This window comes from Cyprinodon tularosa, unplaced genomic scaffold (genome assembly GCF_016077235.1).
Source record: "Cyprinodon tularosa strain WSP-4 unplaced genomic scaffold, ASM1607723v1 ctg206, whole genome shotgun sequence".
Taxonomy (NCBI): domain Eukaryota; kingdom Metazoa; phylum Chordata; class Actinopteri; order Cyprinodontiformes; family Cyprinodontidae; genus Cyprinodon; species Cyprinodon tularosa.
This window is the reverse complement of record NW_024038764.1, coordinates 1,795,779-1,814,454: the sequence shown is the minus strand read 5'-3', so window position 1 is coordinate 1,814,454 and position 18,676 is coordinate 1,795,779. Positions and strand designations below refer to the sequence as shown.

Sequence of the window (18,676 nt, the reverse complement as noted above, 5' to 3'; positions counted from 1 at the left end):
GTTGAAGACTTCATTGTTTGGCGCAGTTGTTCATTCAAAAAACGGAAGTGCTTATGCGTTATGCAAGTGTTGCGTTCACAGCTCACAGTCACTATTTGAGATTGTCAATTTCTATTGTTGTACATTCAGAAAGTCTCACTTGGAAACCGTGTAAAATATTAGGTATGTGTAACAGCTAAATGAATGTAAAAAAAGTTAGCTTTCTCAAATAAAAATATAGTAGAAATAGAGTTAAGAGAAGTAAAGCAATATTTTGCCTCAGGGACTTGGAGAAACACAATGCCATAGAAAAATAACTGTTATTGATTTATACATTACATACATTACATGACAGGTACCGGGACCATATTTACTGTACAGGGTAACTAGCCCCTGTCTAGAACCAGAGGCTTTTAACACACAAAAGTAACTGGGATGCTTATTCTTCTTTACAATAAAGGGTGAAAGCAAACAAGCTACAAATCATTTAAGAAAAAAAAATGTGATGTTGAATTTCATATAAACAAAAACTTTCAGGTTTTATGTTCTCTGTTTTTCCATTTTGTTTATTTTTTGTGATGAACTTAAATACAATTTAGTGCTACTTTGTAGCGGAAGTAAATTATATAAATGAGCATTTTCCACATAATTAAGTTAAAATGTTACATTTACATAAATTCTCCTTTACTCTGTTCACCATACATGGAAATTAAACGAGGTATAAATAACAGAGTAACTCTGCCTGTGTAGGTACACAGAGATTCCTCCTTTGAGTTCACTGTGCCCAGAGTATGAAAAAGTCATTTAAAGCTAATTTAAAAAAAAATTTCAGTTACTTGACTAATTTTGAACCTTCGTATATTGAAAGAACATATTTTCTTTGAATTTATAATAAATTAATTATTTTACATAGGGATACAAAAAATAGTGGGGTTATTACACTGAGGGTCCATCAAAAGAAGGAGGATTGTTCCTTAAGATAACATTCAGTGCTATCTGTTCAACATTACTAATATGTCTCTATAGTCAAAGTGTCTCTCTTCTACTCTTCCTAAACCCATCTTCAACCACCTCCTCCTTATTCCAGCATTTGCTCCGCACAATTTCCTCAGTTGATGGAATTGGACCTCAGGTGCCTGCCCCCATTCTTCTTACACCCTCCATCTCTCCATCTTTTACTGCTGCTTTCACCCCTTCAGTCCTCACCCACCCTGTTGCCGCCACTCCAAACCTTATAGCTCACTCCAGAGTTTCACCATCAGCATTAAAATGGGGAGCTACTGTAGCACACATCCAGCACATATAAATACATAGAAACAGAGAAAGCAGTGATTAATATCTTGACACATCCAGCAGACAGAGGAATGATATCTCCATACTAATGCTAATCAATGAAATTACATTTACCTGTGTTAAGATTTCATAATCACTTTTATTATTAATAAAGAACATTATATTATTTGACTGTAAGGAAGTGACTTTGTGGCATTTCTAGAAGCCTTCTCCCTCTTGTATCTAAGAGGTGTCATACTCAGAAAAGCCAGAAACAATAGTAATAGTACATAATGCTATAAACTGTTTGTAATTATCAAAACAAATATCAGAGAACTAACATTTTATAGTAGTCTATTGCTAATGTAAATGTATATATTAGTTTAGCAAGAAGAAGTTATTTGTCTTTTAAAACGTTAACGTTTTGTGCTCTGAAAATAAAATAAAACATTATCAAATGTCCTTTGTATTGGTAACAAATCTTGATATAAGTTTGCAGAATCATGCTGGTAACCTTGGTAACAGTGTGTTAGAAATTTCAAAGCAATCTCTTTCACTAAAGGAACATGATCAGTATATTAAGGGAGTTGAGAATACGTGCAATGGTGCAACATTCGTTTTAACAAAACCACTGTTGGGACTCTTTTTACTGCCTCCAAAAATCCCTATCAAAATGTGTGTTTATTAAGATTGCTTCTTTATAGTCAACATTTTTAGGTTAGTCAGAGTATCTAGGAGCTTTTGCAAGCAAGATCGAGGCTTGCTATTTTAGGCCTGCTTGTTTTTCATGTTGATAGGCAAAGACAATTCTATTAAAGTTAAGGAGATGTAGATTGATGCACATTGGTCAGGAAATGGCTGCAAGAAAATGCTATATTAGAATAATAATTAGAGAGAACTGTGACAAACAAAGCTGAGTGACAACCCATACTTATGTTGTCAAATTACAACCTAAGAAGGATGACAGTATAGGTACAAAGATATATATACAGTACATATCTATTCACATCATATTCGTATACTCTAGAAGAAAATCTTTTCTGTCCTTCTATCACAAACAGAACCATACATTTTGCTAAACACCTTACAGTAAGCACATTACAGTATGTGTCACTGGTAAATATGGTTTAGGTTGTGTAATGCTCAGGGCCTATATCGCTCATAAAGGCAACAGAGTTATTCATAGACATTATGACATCATGTATTCTGACATAGGCTTTACCAGTACACTTAAAATTACAAGCATTCAAATAATTGTTATAATTTTAGTGTTTTTTTTTTTCCTACCTTGCCCTGTATCTGACCCCAAATTTACCATGCAGCCTTCAATGCACTCCGGTGTGCATTTTGCAGGAAATACACAGCCATCATAATCAAAGAGACAATTTCACAGCCATGCATGGTGGAAGCACAACGAAATTCAACTCCATTCTATTTTTGCCAGATGTTGGAGCCCGACTGCAGTAAATGTACAGAAATCAAATCGCTCCAGCAGAAAAATATACATGTGAATGTTTCAAAGAAATTCCCTACAGACAGCTATATTTACTTTAAAGGTTTAAATAAATATATTTGTATAGCAGGATTTTAAGTTCAAACCTTAATATACTAATATATTGACAAATGCATTTTTATTACTAAGTTCTATTTATTAACCTATTAATCCTGATACATGATATTTAAACATCTAAAGAACAACAATAAGCAAGAAATATAGCTCCCCAACCATTTTTAAGTATAATTCGAAAATATGTAGATGCACAAAAATGAAAGGCAAAGCAGTTTTAAATGCATAGGAGAGGTTATTTTGGTCTGACTTCCATGTTTATTATAGACTTTTACTTCGCTATCTACTCATGCACCTTGGACCTCCTCTGTGCTTCACAGAGGAGTGGAGTATAGTGGAAGCAGTGTAAAGTTTGGAGCACAGCGAAGCACTACAATTTGTAAAATTTAATTATTCAACTGCATGTATTCAAGAGATATATACCGTATGTAAAAAAACTCAACTTATGAAATTACTTGAATTATGTTGGACCCTTTTAATGCACTCTAGTTCTGAATAGGCCAAATGTATTTGTATCCAAGGTATGGAATTTACAGGATTATGAATCATCTGGAATCAGAATCAGACATACTCTAATAATCCCAGAGGGAAATTACTTTTGTTACACTCTCCAGATATACAAACATTATATATATATATATATATATATATATATATATATATATATATATATATATATATATATATATATATATATATATATATATATATATATATATATATATATATATAAATCCTAATAAAGTGATAGTGATGGGCAAAAACAGTGCAAGGGTTAGATTAGCTGTATCGGACTACTGTAAGAAATGCTCTTTCTAAAGCATAAATGGGAAATATAGTGGAGATAAGGAATGCAATCCAATCCTTGTTTCTAATACCTATTCCAAGGTGCCTAGGGTGGATCGACTTGATGCAGCACTGATGCAAAGCAACTATAAATATCAGCGTTTACACAGCTACATATCAATTAGCTCAACTAAATCTGCAGGAAGATTTTAATTCAGGTAGCATATTTTAGGCTTTTAAAGAAATAAAGAATAACTTCAATGACCTATTTTATATTTTGCTGATTCATAACATGAGTGCTTATGTTTGGCTCTTTTGTGTAGCATTCCATATGTTTTTGCAGCTATAGAATTTTAAGAGTGGTAAAAAGTGGAGCAGGAGACAGATACTCAGTTATCAGGTGCACTAATTCAGGATCCCAAACCAAGAGGACAGCTCTTCCCTGTTCCTCTTAACACATTGTGTAATTTTGTGTCTCCTTAGAGCCAATGGAACCGCCTCTAACTTCCCTCCTCTCCATCTGCCTCTCCTGCCCTGACTCTCACTGCTAATTTGTCCCCCAAACTCTCCCTGTGCTCCCCCATCTTCTTTTTCTTTCCTCTCCTCTCTCCCTTGACTTCTTTCTCCAGTTTCGTTTTTTACTTGTCTCTTTTGTTTTTTCCATGTCACTTCTGTTTATGTTTATCTCAACCACCTCTGTCACTCTTTCCAAACCAGTCAGAGCGTGCAGAGATCTGAGGCAGTCTCAGACAGGTCGTCTGCTGAGGCTTCACAAGGTTACACGAAAAATGAGATGAGGAAAGACACGTCAGGGTGACTATTCACTTTAACCTCTTAGAAATGACATTTGACATGTTTGAGGCTGTCATAAACAGGACACAGTCGGTGCAGTTTTCACCATATTTGATGGGGAAAAATCTTGCACACACAGAGCTAATGGTACATTTTTTTTCTTCTTTATATTTTTTAATTGCTGTAGACAAAATACTTAAAAATGCTATCCTTAAACATCAAAGGATACAACATATTTCCAGAAATCGCCCTACAACCTAATCCTGTCTGTTAGTGCCGCCTGCATTGGAAGAAAGACATCACCCGTGATGCTCTAAATTCATTTGACATGTTGTGGGTTAGCGTTGAGTTTAAAATTGCACTGTTTCATGGTTGGCTGTAGCTCCTCCTCAGAGAAACTGCAAAATACAGTCTTTACTTTGAAAAGATGAGCTGTAACCTCTTTGTGAAATGGGGAACATTTGAGAAAGCATTTAAAGGCAAATAAGGCATTGTGTCTCTGACTGTTTTTGTGTATCGTGTGTGATGTCTGGCAAGTTTCCAAGCTTGCGTGACCCCCCCGTCCCTGAGGGTGTCTCACTAAGGGCTGGAGCTAAAAGCAGATGTAAGCTCTATTTATTAGGGTCATACAGTAAAAGCTTTATCAGCAGTGATTATGGTGCACACCTGCATTTGACATGTGTAACATCAGTACAGATTCAGGTCACTTTTTAATGGAAGTCCTAGCAAGCTGTGTGGGTACTCAGCGAGCAGCAAAGCTGTTAAACCTGTAGCATTTTGAGTAAAAATTAATGGCACATTCTGACTCATAACTTTACTATTTCTCTAGCTTCCTGAGTGAAAATATTCCTCTTCATTAACAGGAGAACGGTTATAATACTCCACTGCATGCTTACTTTATTACCCACAACATTTCAATGTGCTGCTGCATTCTCCGAGCAGAAACAAGGTAAACAAAACCTGAAAACAGGACAGGGTAACATCATTCCTACTGACAACTCATTATGTCTACCTTTAAGAACCTTTTATTCAGGAAAAGATGGAGGGAAACCATGAAAGTTTGTCCCCTTTTCCCTTTGTCCAATCAGCTAACCGGGTCAGAAACAAAGTATTTGGCAGTGAAAAAGCCTAAAAATATTCCTCGGAAATGTTGCTCCTCGATAAACACAGGCTCAAACAAAAAAAATGTAGCTGCTGGTTCCTGTTCCACCTTTCACAAGGTTAACAGTAAGAACTCTATTACAAGTAGAAAAAAACTCAAGACAACTGTGCCATTTCCCGACAGCCTTTAGCAATCAGGGAGTCTCTACCCGATGAAAACTCACATCAATTATGCTAGTCTTACTGGGAGTACAGCCCTACAGAACAGAACAAGTTACACAAATGCAGCAAACAGCTGAAGCTCTCATTATGAGATGTCATGCAAAGTATTACTGTTGGTTAAATAACCTTTGCAAGTTTCCTATGCTAAAAGAACCACAATAGGGGGGGATAGAAGCTCTTTTTCCAACCTCCTTACTTACTCTTATGGTGAATACTGATATGCATCCGATTTGATGTCCTAACTTACTTGATGTATTTGAATTGAGCCCCTGCATTTTTGAGCTGGATTAAACATTTTTGGAAATTACCAAGATGAGAAATCTTTTAAATTCTAATTTTTTGTTGTGTTTGTGTGTAAACTCTCAGTTAACTTAGGGAAAATTTAAATGTTAGCAGTCGATTAACTCGATCGGCTTGCATTGTCAGACTAAGCAAGGAGGAAAGCAGATGGTCTTCAAACAAGTTTTTCTGATTTCCTGAAAGATTTTTTCCTGGATTCTGGTCTGAATTTTGAATGGGCCATCCTTACATGCAAAAATGCTTTGCTTTAATCTAATCCTTCGTTATGTCCTTCAGGAAGGTTATTCTAATTTCATGAACCCTGTTGTGAAAACCAAAAACAAACAGCATGTTGGTGCCATCATGTTACAGGATGGTAATGAGATTTATTTAGGTTGACGACCAGTGTTATTTTTTTTTACCACGTATGTCTTTGGAAAACAGCAAATGGAAGTTCAATTTTCTTTATTTTTTCCACTATTACGCAAAGAGTATGACAGCTAACTGACCTCGAAACTGATTTTCCACCTGAGCTGACGATTTCTGTAACTCCTCCAGAGAAAGAATGACTCCTCTATTTACAATCCTACAAGAGCTGTGTTCCTGAGGTGCCTGCTGTTATCCATAGTGTTTGTGATGTGTAATGTCCTGCTGTGATCTTAAAGCCACCACTCTGATGGTGGCCCATCTTCTTGCTGTAAGTCCCTTGAGGTCACACTGGGTGAAAAAAAAAAAGCTTATACAGCATGGTTATGTGTGGCAGAGGGGAAGCGGAAGAGAAAGGGGGGATGGTAATGAAGGAGCTAATTGCTTCCAGTGGATTTTGAAATCGAACTCCAACCCTCAGTGCTTGGTCCAGGCAGCACACAAATGGAATATTGATGAGCGTGGCGAAAATAAGAGGAAAATGACCCCGCTGTATGATCAATATGAAAGCCGCAGATCTGTGTGGAACGTGTCTCAACAGGCAATACATTTCCACTGGGTTTTATGGATCAGTATACACTCACCCCAGATATGAGACTGCTGAGGTGCGCAAATATTACCTTATATAAATTTGTTCTCTCGTTTATTCATAGCAGCAAGGCCTTATCGATGGTTTCTAATTGCATTGTAATTATTTAATGGATTGTAATATCATCATAAAAGCTAATATGCATAATTAAACCCTGTTCGAGCAATTTATCTATTTTTTTCTTTTGCTGCAGTTTGAAACGAACTGAATACACTGGATTGATCTGAATTTATGTTTTGAAAGATAATGTTGCATTTACTGTTATAAACCACACATTGGAGTTCATCTTATTTGTAAGTGACACTGTTCATCCCAGTACTGGTGCAAAGATCAGAGTTAATCTTAAAAGAATTTTTTGATTTTCACCAATTATAGGATTATTTCTACAAGGAAGTTTAGCCTGAGGATTGACTCTCTGCCATTTTGGCACTACAGATTTGGCTTCAGTTCATTCCTAACTAAAAGGATGCCAGCTAAGAGGAAGCAAACAAAGTGTTACATTTGTTGATCATATCCATGTCACAAGGAATCATTTTGAGCTATGAAAACCTGTATTGCAATTTGAGCTGTAGTCCTCAGACGAACTAATTAAAGTGAGGAGGATAGATAAGAGGGGTTGCCATGACGATCACCTCTCCAGGATGGGTCAGGTGAGAGCAGCAAAGGCTCATGTTTCTAGCTTAGATAAGGAGGATTTTAATGCTGCACGGCTGCAAAGGGACAAATTTCCAAAATGAGTAATATGTTAATCAAACGTATTGCAAGTAAATAAACAATATAGTTAATTTTAGTGTTTTACAAAAAAAGTTAAAAATAGATGAAGAAGGAAAAAAAAGTACTTCGATTGATCTTGAAATTTGTATAAAGCTGCATCTTGGGCTTTGGGATTCCAGCGAATCCAAACCAGATAATGATCCATCCCTTAGAAAAAAATGTTTTTTGAATTTGCAAGACAAAATTGGAAACATTTGGAAGTTATGTTTTGCTACTTCTGGCATAAATCTAAAACACACATTATATTGGTCAGAAAGACAAAAAACAGTGGCTTATAATTCCTTTAGCCTGATGTAAAAGACTTACTGAAATCTGTGACTAAAGACATATTGAACTTTAATACACATGATCAGCCGCAGGGATTATTAAATCTTGTGAGCAATTGTATTTTCACAAAGGGCTAGTCTAATCAAATCTGTTGAAGATTTGAAACTTTAAACAAAAATGAAATCTAAATCTTTCTTTTCAGCACTTTGATTAGAATAAAGAAAGAAATTGTCACACCACAGTTTATATGACTGCCTGTCTCTGGTTTTAGCCTACTCTACTCCGGATGCACAGTGACGCCAGCTTGGGCATGCAGCCAGTATTACCACATTGTTGAGATAAGCATCAATATTTCATTAGTCTTCTGAAAGACTTTTGGAGAAATGGCTCTGGCAGATGATTATGATGATAGAACTAACATGTCACATATTGAGTAACTGCAGTATTATAATGTTGCACTCGTTGATCAACACAATTCTCGAGGTTCAATATTACCCAAATGTAATCAGCCAGTTTTTTTGTGCTTTTGACGCCGCTACAGTTTCTTAGATTCAGTGCGAGAATCAGAAGACAGGGAAGCGCCTTTTCATCCTTTGGTGTATATCCCTCTTTCTCCATGTCTCCATTTTAATAATGGTTTTCTATTTATTCTCCTGGCACTGGAAGGAAGGATTTCACTGTGCCTTTGTTGCCTCCTGTAATATTTCCTTTTGTCTGCCATGTGAAGACTTTGGTTTGATACTGCGGGGAGAATTTCTCCATAACTGGAATGTGCGGCCCATCGTCCCCACAGCCTTGCCGCCTTGTCCCATTTGTTTTTCTCGCAGTGTTTACCTTCTTGTTTTTTCCATTCATCTGTGTCTTTGCCAGCTGCACAACACCGCTCCCTCATGTTTGCGGACTGACTGATCCAGCACAACAAACTGAAGAATGTGCTAGGTATCCCTTTCATTTCTGTTTTCCCCTGTCTTGAGCTCCGTGTCGTTTTCTCTTTAACCACACAAAGGGAAATCGTGGACACAGTGAAAATAAAATGAATATTTTAACTTCTTTTCCTGTCTGCTGGCAGGTAATGACTTCCCCATATCTATACACTATAGCAACGCATTGGTTTGGTATGTTAACAATGTTTTCTTTTCATGTGTACCACATTGGATGCCATGCTTGCTATGTCAGCTGTCAAGTTCTTTTGTCAAGTTTTACTTTCTAGAGTATGCCATCATGACAAAACACGTTGTGTAATCAAATAAAATGCAGTAACTAACTAGATTTCACACTTTTTTTTAAATAAATATGTAAAACCAAAGAGATGAAATAGGTCTTTAAAGAGCTTTTAAAGCCTCTTCATATATATTCTATCATTATGGAGCAACAAACAAGAATATGTGATCACCTCTGCTTTTCTGTTTGAACCTAAGAACATCTAAAGCAAATGGTTTCTCGAAGTCCTTTTTCTTGTTTTTGTTATATAATTATTATCTAATAGGATGGGGACAAAACATGCTTTAGAACAGATCCTGTAGGTACTGTTTATGGAACATATGTGCCAAACAATATTTGTCCTTCACAAAGCTTTTCTTCTCTAAAAATGCCTTAATTCGTTCCAGAACAAAACCTTTAATAACACACCACAATCCTGTCCCCACCAAAAAAGGTTGGTATAATGAAATGACATGATTTGTGATGCCAAAGCATTTCGGTCGACTATTACCAATATTTCTGGGCTCCTAGAGTCCACAGTTAAATCAAGAACATTGGGAATACTATAAAACATTTTATCTGCTGTGGTACATTTTAATGTCAAACTGAAACATTTCATAATTGTGATTCTTTCTTAAGTTGGTCACTGGAATAAAACAATTTATCCAGAACTTTTCCAATAGTAGGCAGTGTGAAAATGCATTGGAAGTTTGACAGAAAAGACTAATTCCGTCAAACTTCTGTGAATAGAAGGTTTGAGCATAGGATGTAATTAATACATCTAGTCTGAACCAGCCTGGTCTACATTTAAGGAACATCATAGAAACTGTCAACTATTGTATCACATATTGCATTTGACAGAAACAGTACCTCTTGTACCGTCCTCTCTACCCTTTTTGTCAAACCAGCAACTCTATTCTTTCCCTCAGGCTTGAGCCCCCACCCCATCTCACCTTACTCTATCTGCTGATATACATAAATATATAAAAAATGGATCCGGAAGCCACTTTGTAACAAAAGGGATGTAAAAACTGTAAAATCAGACAATGTTTGATTTATACATGCCATTAGCGAGGAATTGTGTTCCATTATAAGTAGCTTGTCTGTCTAAAGGCTGGTATGTGAAACCTAAACCCATGGTTATACCGATAGGATTTTATGATCTGAACTGAAAGATAGGATTATCGCAGCTGTAATTACAGGGCACAGTATACTGTGTGTGTGTTTTTGTGTGTGCATGTACCACACTAATGGGGATCTTATATAACACTACTCCTTATACAATCCCATTTAAAAGTGTTCATACTACTTGAACTTTATTTTTTGTTTAAAAAAAATAGAATTGAACGGTCATAATGTGAGAATGACTGTTGGTAACTTTGCATTGCATTTTGTATGTCAATCTTGTTAAAAATTGGTGAAACAGGTATTAAAAAGGCTCCTTACTTATGTTATGAATGTCTTACAATTATTTAATGAATGCTTGGGGGTGAGGCTATTAATTAAAATGTCATTAATTCGAGTTTTTAGTACTCAATAGTAAAAATATGTTATTCTGTTTTTTTATTTCAGCACGAGAGGAGAACGTGGCTACCTTCCGTGGCTCCGAGTACTTCTGCTACGACCTGTCACAGAACCCCATCCAGAGCAGCAGCGATGAGATCACGCTGTCTTTCAAGACATGGCAGCGAAATGGCCTCCTCCTCCACACGGGGAAATCCGCTGACTACGTCAATCTGGCCCTGAAAGATGGGGCGGTTTCGCTTGTCATCAACCTCGGTTCTGGGGCCTTCGAGGCCATCGTAGAGCCAGTCAATGGAAAATTCAATGACAACTCCTGGCACGACATCAAAGTGACACGCAACCTGAGACAGGTAATCGAGGGTAACAGTGATGGATAGTTTGAGATTTTTTTTGCTGTTATTTTGTAGGGAATCTGTCTTGAGGAGCTTTTGAGAAGGCTTTGAGAAACTCATCTTTATCTTATCAGTTGTCATTTCATCACTACAGTTTGGAAACATTATTCAGATAAGAGATTTCATAACTTTGGTTGTTTTAAATTCACATAAATCCATTTTAATCTCTATACATTGGCTTATTTATCTTAAGAATTTAGTAATGAAAAGGCAAAGAGGCACTTTTATTGGGGTTAGGGATATTGCTATTACACTCACTGTTGAGAAAAAAGTTAAGGAAGAAGAAATGGTACAGATTTGGTCCTCAAAATACTCAGAAATCTTTACATATGTTCCATAAACAAGGACCTGGCACGTTTCTAACGGCCCCAGAATACCATACATCATGAGTACAGTGATACAGCAGCTATAACAGCTGCAGGAGAGATTCTGCAAATGGATGTCACCAGTCATAGAGAAGTCATTACAGATATTTTAAACATTAACAGCACTTATTAGATTTTGATACTGGATCAGGTTTGGTTTGTGAGATGCCAGCAAGTCATACGGTGCTGTGCTTTTCGCTTGATGACATAGAATGACAAGTATGGGAATCCTCTTGTATGATCTGTGATGACTTTTTGCCCTAAATCTGGATGTACAATAAGACCACCTAGCCCTATATTAAGCCACAATATGAAATATTGTGCTAGTAATATTATGATGTGGGGACACAATTCTTTAGTAGGTCAGAAAACATGGTCAGAGTTATTGGGCAATCCAGACAACTCTAAACTTACATCTTTAGCTATGATGGACTGGTGTAGTGGATATCTGGGTCAATAATTGCTCATATAACTAAGAATAGAGTGTCAGGATGGCTGTGACATCTGTTTGCACTATAGAAGCTGTGAGATAAAATCACCCAACTATATTTAAATGTAACAGTCCAGTTAAGACCTAATTGTGCTACTGTGACAAGAACTCTAAATCTTATTTAATCTCACACAAAGGCCTCCACAAATCAAATTCAAGGGTTTCACAAAATGTTTCAAATACCTATTAGATAATATAGCTCATGTCTGATCATAACATTCGGCAGCCCTTTTCAAATAAAAGCATGTAGAAATCCAATTCTCATCAATATGTTTACCAAATTAAGTCAAAATTCCAACTCGTGGGTGCTGAAATGTTTTCTTTGCAAGTGAGTGAAATATGCAAATCTCTACCTTATTTTATAAGTGATGACTGTTTCTTTTGTCTTGGCTGTTTGAAGAGATTTTAGGTTTCTGTAGTCAAAATATGTCTTATAAGGCTTTTGTGCTTTTACAGCTATGAAGGCTGACATTGTCTGAGGGTTATTTGCTGTCTCCTTGCTAAGAGTATGGTTGAAGCTGCCTTTGGATTTTATTTCAAAGACAGTTGAAGCATTTTTGTGCATTCATTACAGCTTTGCTATAAGTACTGTTTGGTGTTTTCCTAATATTTACAATCAGCTTGTACTTTGTGTTTCAGTTGACCTAACATGATTCAGTTGTATACTTATGAGGCTGTAGGAAGATTCTAACTGACTTAACAGAGCTAGTGGTGCATGAAGGTAACGCTAGCAGTGTGCTGGGTTTGTCCATTGTCTCTGTTGACCTTTAGTTTGTCAGGTGAGACAGCATTTAGTGTTGCTGTCTGAGCAGAAGTACAAGTAAGTGCTGTTTTTCTAACCCTTTCTGACAGTAAGCGCCGTCCCACAGGTTAGCAAGTAGTCATAGCAGAAATTCCCGACAGAGGGTTGGTTATAGGCTAGGAGCTGACTCTTGTCGCTTTTGCTCACTGTCTCTCTTTTTTCTCTGTCATTTCCTTTCACTTTCAAAGGAACCCTTTTTAGAACAAAGATGCAGAAACACTGCAGGTTTTGTTGGGAATTGAGCCATCCTATGCAAATATATGAAAGGATTTCTATTTAGCTTTTGTTTTTGCAGGACTGAGCTGTCGGAAATTTGCCTCGGATGGCATGATCGCAGCTAATTACCACTTCTGATCTTTGACCAAGTGTTTATTCACCGCTATACTAACTCATCCATGATGAAAATCCATTTTTCTTTACAACTAACCAATTTCTAACCAACTAATGTACTAACTATCATCCTAATTCTTCATCGTTGTTTTTGGTTTTTGTTTTCTGTCCATCCTTATTAACAACCTTTTTTGTTCACTATTCTGTTGATTTCCTTTCTTCCCCCTTTTCTGGAAAGCAATCAGGCATTGGACACGCTATGGTAAACAAACTACATTGTCTGGTAGATATCATTCTTATTGTCTTTTTTTTGGGTTTGCCGTGTGTCCCCTTCCCCTCTCTTCTTTTATTCGTTCTCTTTGAGTTCCATCCTAGACACTCTTATCAAAAAATGAGGAGATGGGTTTGTATTACCAGGCAATTCTTTCTTCGCTTCTTCTCAATTTACTCCCTGACCTGCCAACAACCTCCCTCTCTACCCCACAATCCCCCATCCTGTTCTTTTCACTTTGGCTTTTACGTTTTTTCTCTTTGTTTCCTCCACATTAATACAGATTTCTTACAAGATAAAAAGAAAAAAAAAAATCCTCTTTTGCCTTTAACAGGGCAACTTACTTTTTATGCTAATTTTTCCACACAAGAAAGTCCCCATTTTTTGTGAGGACTGTCGTCAAGAACTGACAGAAGCTTACCACAATCTCCAAGTTGGTGACCTCAACACCGAGCCCTAAAAGAGACGCCGGCAAAAAATGGCACCCCTTAACCTCAATTGCGGGAGCTCTGACAGTTGTTTCCAACTCACTATGGTGCATGGCATGCCCACACCTCATCAATTGACCTGTCATCTACCAAACTCATGGAACCCAGTCCTGTCACCCAGAATAACCACTAACACTCTAATTCATTCACTCATCCTTCACTTCTCACTGTATCACTCACTCTGCCTTCCTTGTTTGTAGTTTTTGTAGCATGCTGGTGAAACTGTGTTTATGTGTTCCAATAACCACTGGGCCCATATGCGCAACATTTCAAAGAACAAGCATACTGATCTAGGATTACCGGTTTGGTCCAGCGGTACTGATAAAGTAAATACTGGAGATGCATCAATATGGCTTTTGCTAGCTGACTTATATGAAAATTTTTAAATAATTGCTCTCTATCTAATTTTATAGACATACTGAGTAGTTACGAATTCTGAATAATTTAAAACATGAATTTACAAAATTATTTTCCTGCTTTCATACAATTTTTAAGTAAAAATATTCAGTTTGCAAAGAAAACTTTGTTGATTTTTCTGTTTTTTAATGTAAGGACATTTGAATACAAAAGATTCCCCTGATTTGCTGTTTGTATGCACCTTTTTCTCTTTGATCATAAAATAGCACAGTGCTGAATTCATCAGTGCAGTAAAGGCCTTTTAAGAACTTCCTGCCATCTAAACAAACCTACATCAGGGAAAATATATTTCAGAAAATATTCAATGAATATCTTATATAAACTAAATCAGAGCTTGCATATAGTAATACTTTCTTTTCACGAAACTAAATGTTCATGTATTTATTTTAATTAGTACAATCATAAATAATCTGTTAAGGCTTTTCTATATGACAAAATAGGCAAGGAGAGTTTGAATCAGATAAACAGCCAATAATGACTCTAGAAGAGCTTCAAGAATACAGTACTTAGACAAAGCAATCCATCAACAATATAGGTATTCCTTTGTAGATGACTGGGAAGTAGAACTGGATTTTTTAAATAAAGATAGGGATTCATCATGTAGGGGATACCACATGTGGAAGATCTTTTGGTCATACGAAACTAAACCCTTTAGGCTAACCTGCAAAACAACACATGATGTACGTAAAACCATGAGCACACCGTTCCCACACTGAAACATGGGGGTGTCAGTATAATATTGGGAGGAATATTTTATTTAGCTCAGAAAAGGAAGTTAGTAGGAGATGAAGATCAAGCTCTTTAAGGCTGATACTAGTTTTAGTTTTCTTATTGCTTTGTTTTTTCAAGGTTATGTATTTTGGACTATAAAACATTTGATAGAGTAGGTTTGATTCATTAAGAAAAATTCATTACGTTTAAGATTAAATTAGTTAACTAAATTGAAATAAAGAAAATGTATTAACTGCAATGAATAATAAATTAAAAAAAATCTGATCCTTTTTTCATTGTGGAATGACTGCATATTTACCTGTTATGATGTTCAAAGATAAAAAAACAATATATTAAAAGAATCAATCAATGTAAAGCATATTTATTATTTAGGTTATCAAATGTAACATTTTAGATATTAGAAACTCATACAGATATTTATTTATGTTCTTCCTCAAACTTTAACACTACCTGGAAATCCTGTATGCCCCTAACCTTTATCCAATTTTAAGCTGATGCTGTTGGTTGACACGATTAGAAACCAAAACCAGTTGAATTTCTCATCTTGATGCATTGTTTTAAAAGTAAAGGAAAATAATATTTTCGTCAATACTTGGCTTGCTGACAAGACCAATTTCTCAATTGATTGGTGCATCTCTAGCAAAAACATGACACTTGAGCTGAACCTGATCCGAGATCAGGATCTGCTGCTCTACAGATTTGCTCGGATATGGGTTTCAGTCTTGCATGAACCATTTAACCATGTGTGCATGTTCCAGATTTGTATGCCACATCAAATCATGTTCCATCTCCAGTTAAAATGTGCTTAGTTTGCCTTTCTAAGAGTTTTGCCCTTTGTTTGCACATTGATGTGGTGTAAAAAGCCTCCCTTTGTTTTGCATGTGCGTGGATTTACAGATGTATAAGTCCAGAGGAGTGTGCGAAACTGTGTATGAATGAGAAGGTGTGCTTGTGTGTGTATGTGTGCGTCTGCAGAAAGAGATAAATCCCGAAACCTAAGACAAGTGGAATCAATTTGTCCTTGGTTTGAACATTGTACTAACCCTCTCCCTACCTGAAGTTTCAGAATCAAACCTAAGATTCATTCTCTTACCCCCATCAAAGATAAAGAAAATATGCCTATGCCATATTTTCTTTACCTGTCCTGTGAATCCTTTGGCAAAAATTCCATTAACAAAAAAATCTAACTTTTCTCTGGTCCAAAAAAAGAAATAGATTCAAGGTACCAAATAATAAAAAAAAGTTTATAAACCTGAGTTTGAATGCAGACCAAGGAGGTGAATTTGTACACAACACAGGAACAAATTCCAGACTGTAATGGCTTGGCTTTGGCTATGTGTTACGCCTCAACAGGTGACAATTTCGGTGGACGGCATCCTCACTACCACAGGCTACACTCAGGAGGACTACACCATGCTGGGCTCCGACGACTTCTTCTATGTGGGTGGGAGCCCCAGCACAGCCGACCTGCCAGGATCGCCAGTCAGCAACAATTTCATGGGCTGCCTTAAAGAAGTAAGAAAAGACATTGATTTAAATATCTATAGAACAGCTGTTTCTCTTTAAACATATATCATATGTTTTTCAGCATATTCAATGTAGACATGAAAATAAATCATAGACTCTTATTTTTATGTAAGCAACTCTTATTGATCTGTTAAAAACCAAAGTTGTCTTTAAAATAATAAAAAAACATGTTAGAAACATATTTCCCTCCAATAGGCACAGGAAGAAAAGCTGATAGTGGATGGGTGTAAAATTTAATAATCAGTTAAAGCTGCTGAGCTAGCAAAACATACATTTTTCTTCTAATACTTTCAATATCCCCTATCTTAATCTAATTCATAACACTTACTGCAGTTTGTGTGCAAAATTGCTTCTGTCAAATGCAATTTGAGGAATGAGCTTGTGAGTGTGGTTAAAACACCTTCTGATGGGTGACATATTTACACACATATAAATGATGAAATACATATTTTTGGCCTTTATGCACTGCTCAGTGGGTGGCACCACTGCCTTGCAGCAAGAAGGTTACAAGTTCAATCCCCAGCCCTGGGTCTTTATGCATGGAGTTTGCATGTTCTCCCTAGCATACATGGGTTCTCTCTGGGTACTCTGGCTTCCTCCCACTGTTAGATTAATTGGCTTCTCTGAATTCTCCTTAGTTGTTGGTGTGTTTGAATGGTTGTTTGTCTCTGTGTTGCCCTGCGATAGACTGGTGACCTGTCCAGGGTGTACCCTGCCTTGCCCTTAGACAGCTAGATGTAGGCACCATCACCCCTTGTGACCCCGCTTGGGATGCGCGTAATGGAAATGGATGGATGTATGTTGGCTCTTTAAAGTTTACAAAGCACTTACGAAATACCTGCTGTTTTATTTATATTTTGTCACCTGTGTTATCTATTTGCTAGTTGATAAAAAATGGGGGAGGCATTCATCTTAGGAAACACTACTATACCTCAGGTGTTTAAGAAATAAAAGCAATTAAGGAATTAAGGGTTGAGCTGAATGAGTACTGGTCAATCTCATTATGTAATGTAAATCTGTTTAGCTGTTCGTCAATCTGATCGCATGACATCCCCTTGGGGAAAATTACTTAATGATGTAAAAAATTACTTAATGATATAAAAACTTAGGTAATGCATGAGAAAGAAAGACAGTTGAACTGACCTTGAATGATATGTATTGTGGAAGACAAGGTGGTCTAATTATTCTAGAAATTTTTGATTCCCTGCATCATGCAGCTTTTTTGTTTTTACAGAGTACTGTCAAACATGGTCACTGTGTAGATAAAAAGTTTTATTTATCATAATGGACAGAGCAGAAAGGAAAGAAACTGGTGGATGGATGACAAATTGATTTAGTGATTTAGATATAATATATCCTGTCATAAACTGTTCGCTCTTGTGGTGGTATTGTGATGATGTAGGGTTGTGTTAGTTAGCATCCTTGCGGTTCCTTTGAACCAACTGAGTATCAATTTAACACCTTTAACAGCCTTTATTCTAGCTGAACACGTTCAGCCTTTTGTGCCCACAGTGTACCCATCTTGTAGTGGCTGTTTCCAAGCAGAGTAATGTACCAACCCCTAAATAATTTGATAGGTGTTTTCAATTTTTTTTTTTTTTTTGAACATGATGATGAGCTGTACCCAGTTACCAGATCTTAGGCCCAGGTCTGGAGATGGGGGGCGGCAAACGTGTCAGATGTTGCAGGAAGGGGGCCGAGAACCCGCCCCTCCCACTATCAAGTTATAGAAAGGAACAGTCAATCAAAAGAGTTTTTTTTGGGGGAAATAATACATAGGATTTATCTTTCTGTTTCACCCAATCTTTTAGTTTAATTGTTTATTGAAAACTGTCCTTGCACGAACAGGAGACTACCCTCTCTTCCCAGTTCTACTTTGAGCTCCGGTTCAGTACATAATCCTGGGTGAGGTAGGAAGAGAAAGGAAACTAGGCAGCCTGAAACTTCCCCTCTGCTTCGGGTCAGACACATTTGAGATACAGTACTTTGTATATCAAAGACCCCCAATGTCACAGAATGAAAGAGGGTTTAAACCAGTGTCAATAAGGTGTACCATATAAAGAAAATGAGTGTAGGCAAAAATG

General features: G+C 36.7%; 1 protein-coding gene across 19 annotated transcripts in view; it reads left to right on the top strand.

Moving 5' to 3' along the window:
* nrxn3b (neurexin 3b) overlaps positions 1-18,676 on the top strand; it is a 409,294-nt gene that overhangs the window by 82,204 nt on the left and 308,414 nt on the right. For 12 of the 19 annotated variants that reach the window (XM_038285085.1, XM_038285084.1, XM_038285074.1 and 9 more), the window contains 3 exons: positions 10,827-11,128; positions 13,396-13,440; positions 16,419-16,580. In XM_038285085.1, the coding sequence (XP_038141013.1) occupies positions 10,827-11,128; positions 13,396-13,440; positions 16,419-16,580 (509 nt within the window). The remainder of the gene's footprint in view (positions 1-10,826; positions 11,129-13,395; positions 13,441-16,418; positions 16,581-18,676) is intronic. The other 7 variants (XM_038285086.1, XM_038285077.1, XM_038285075.1 and 4 more) reach the window with 2 other exon arrangements.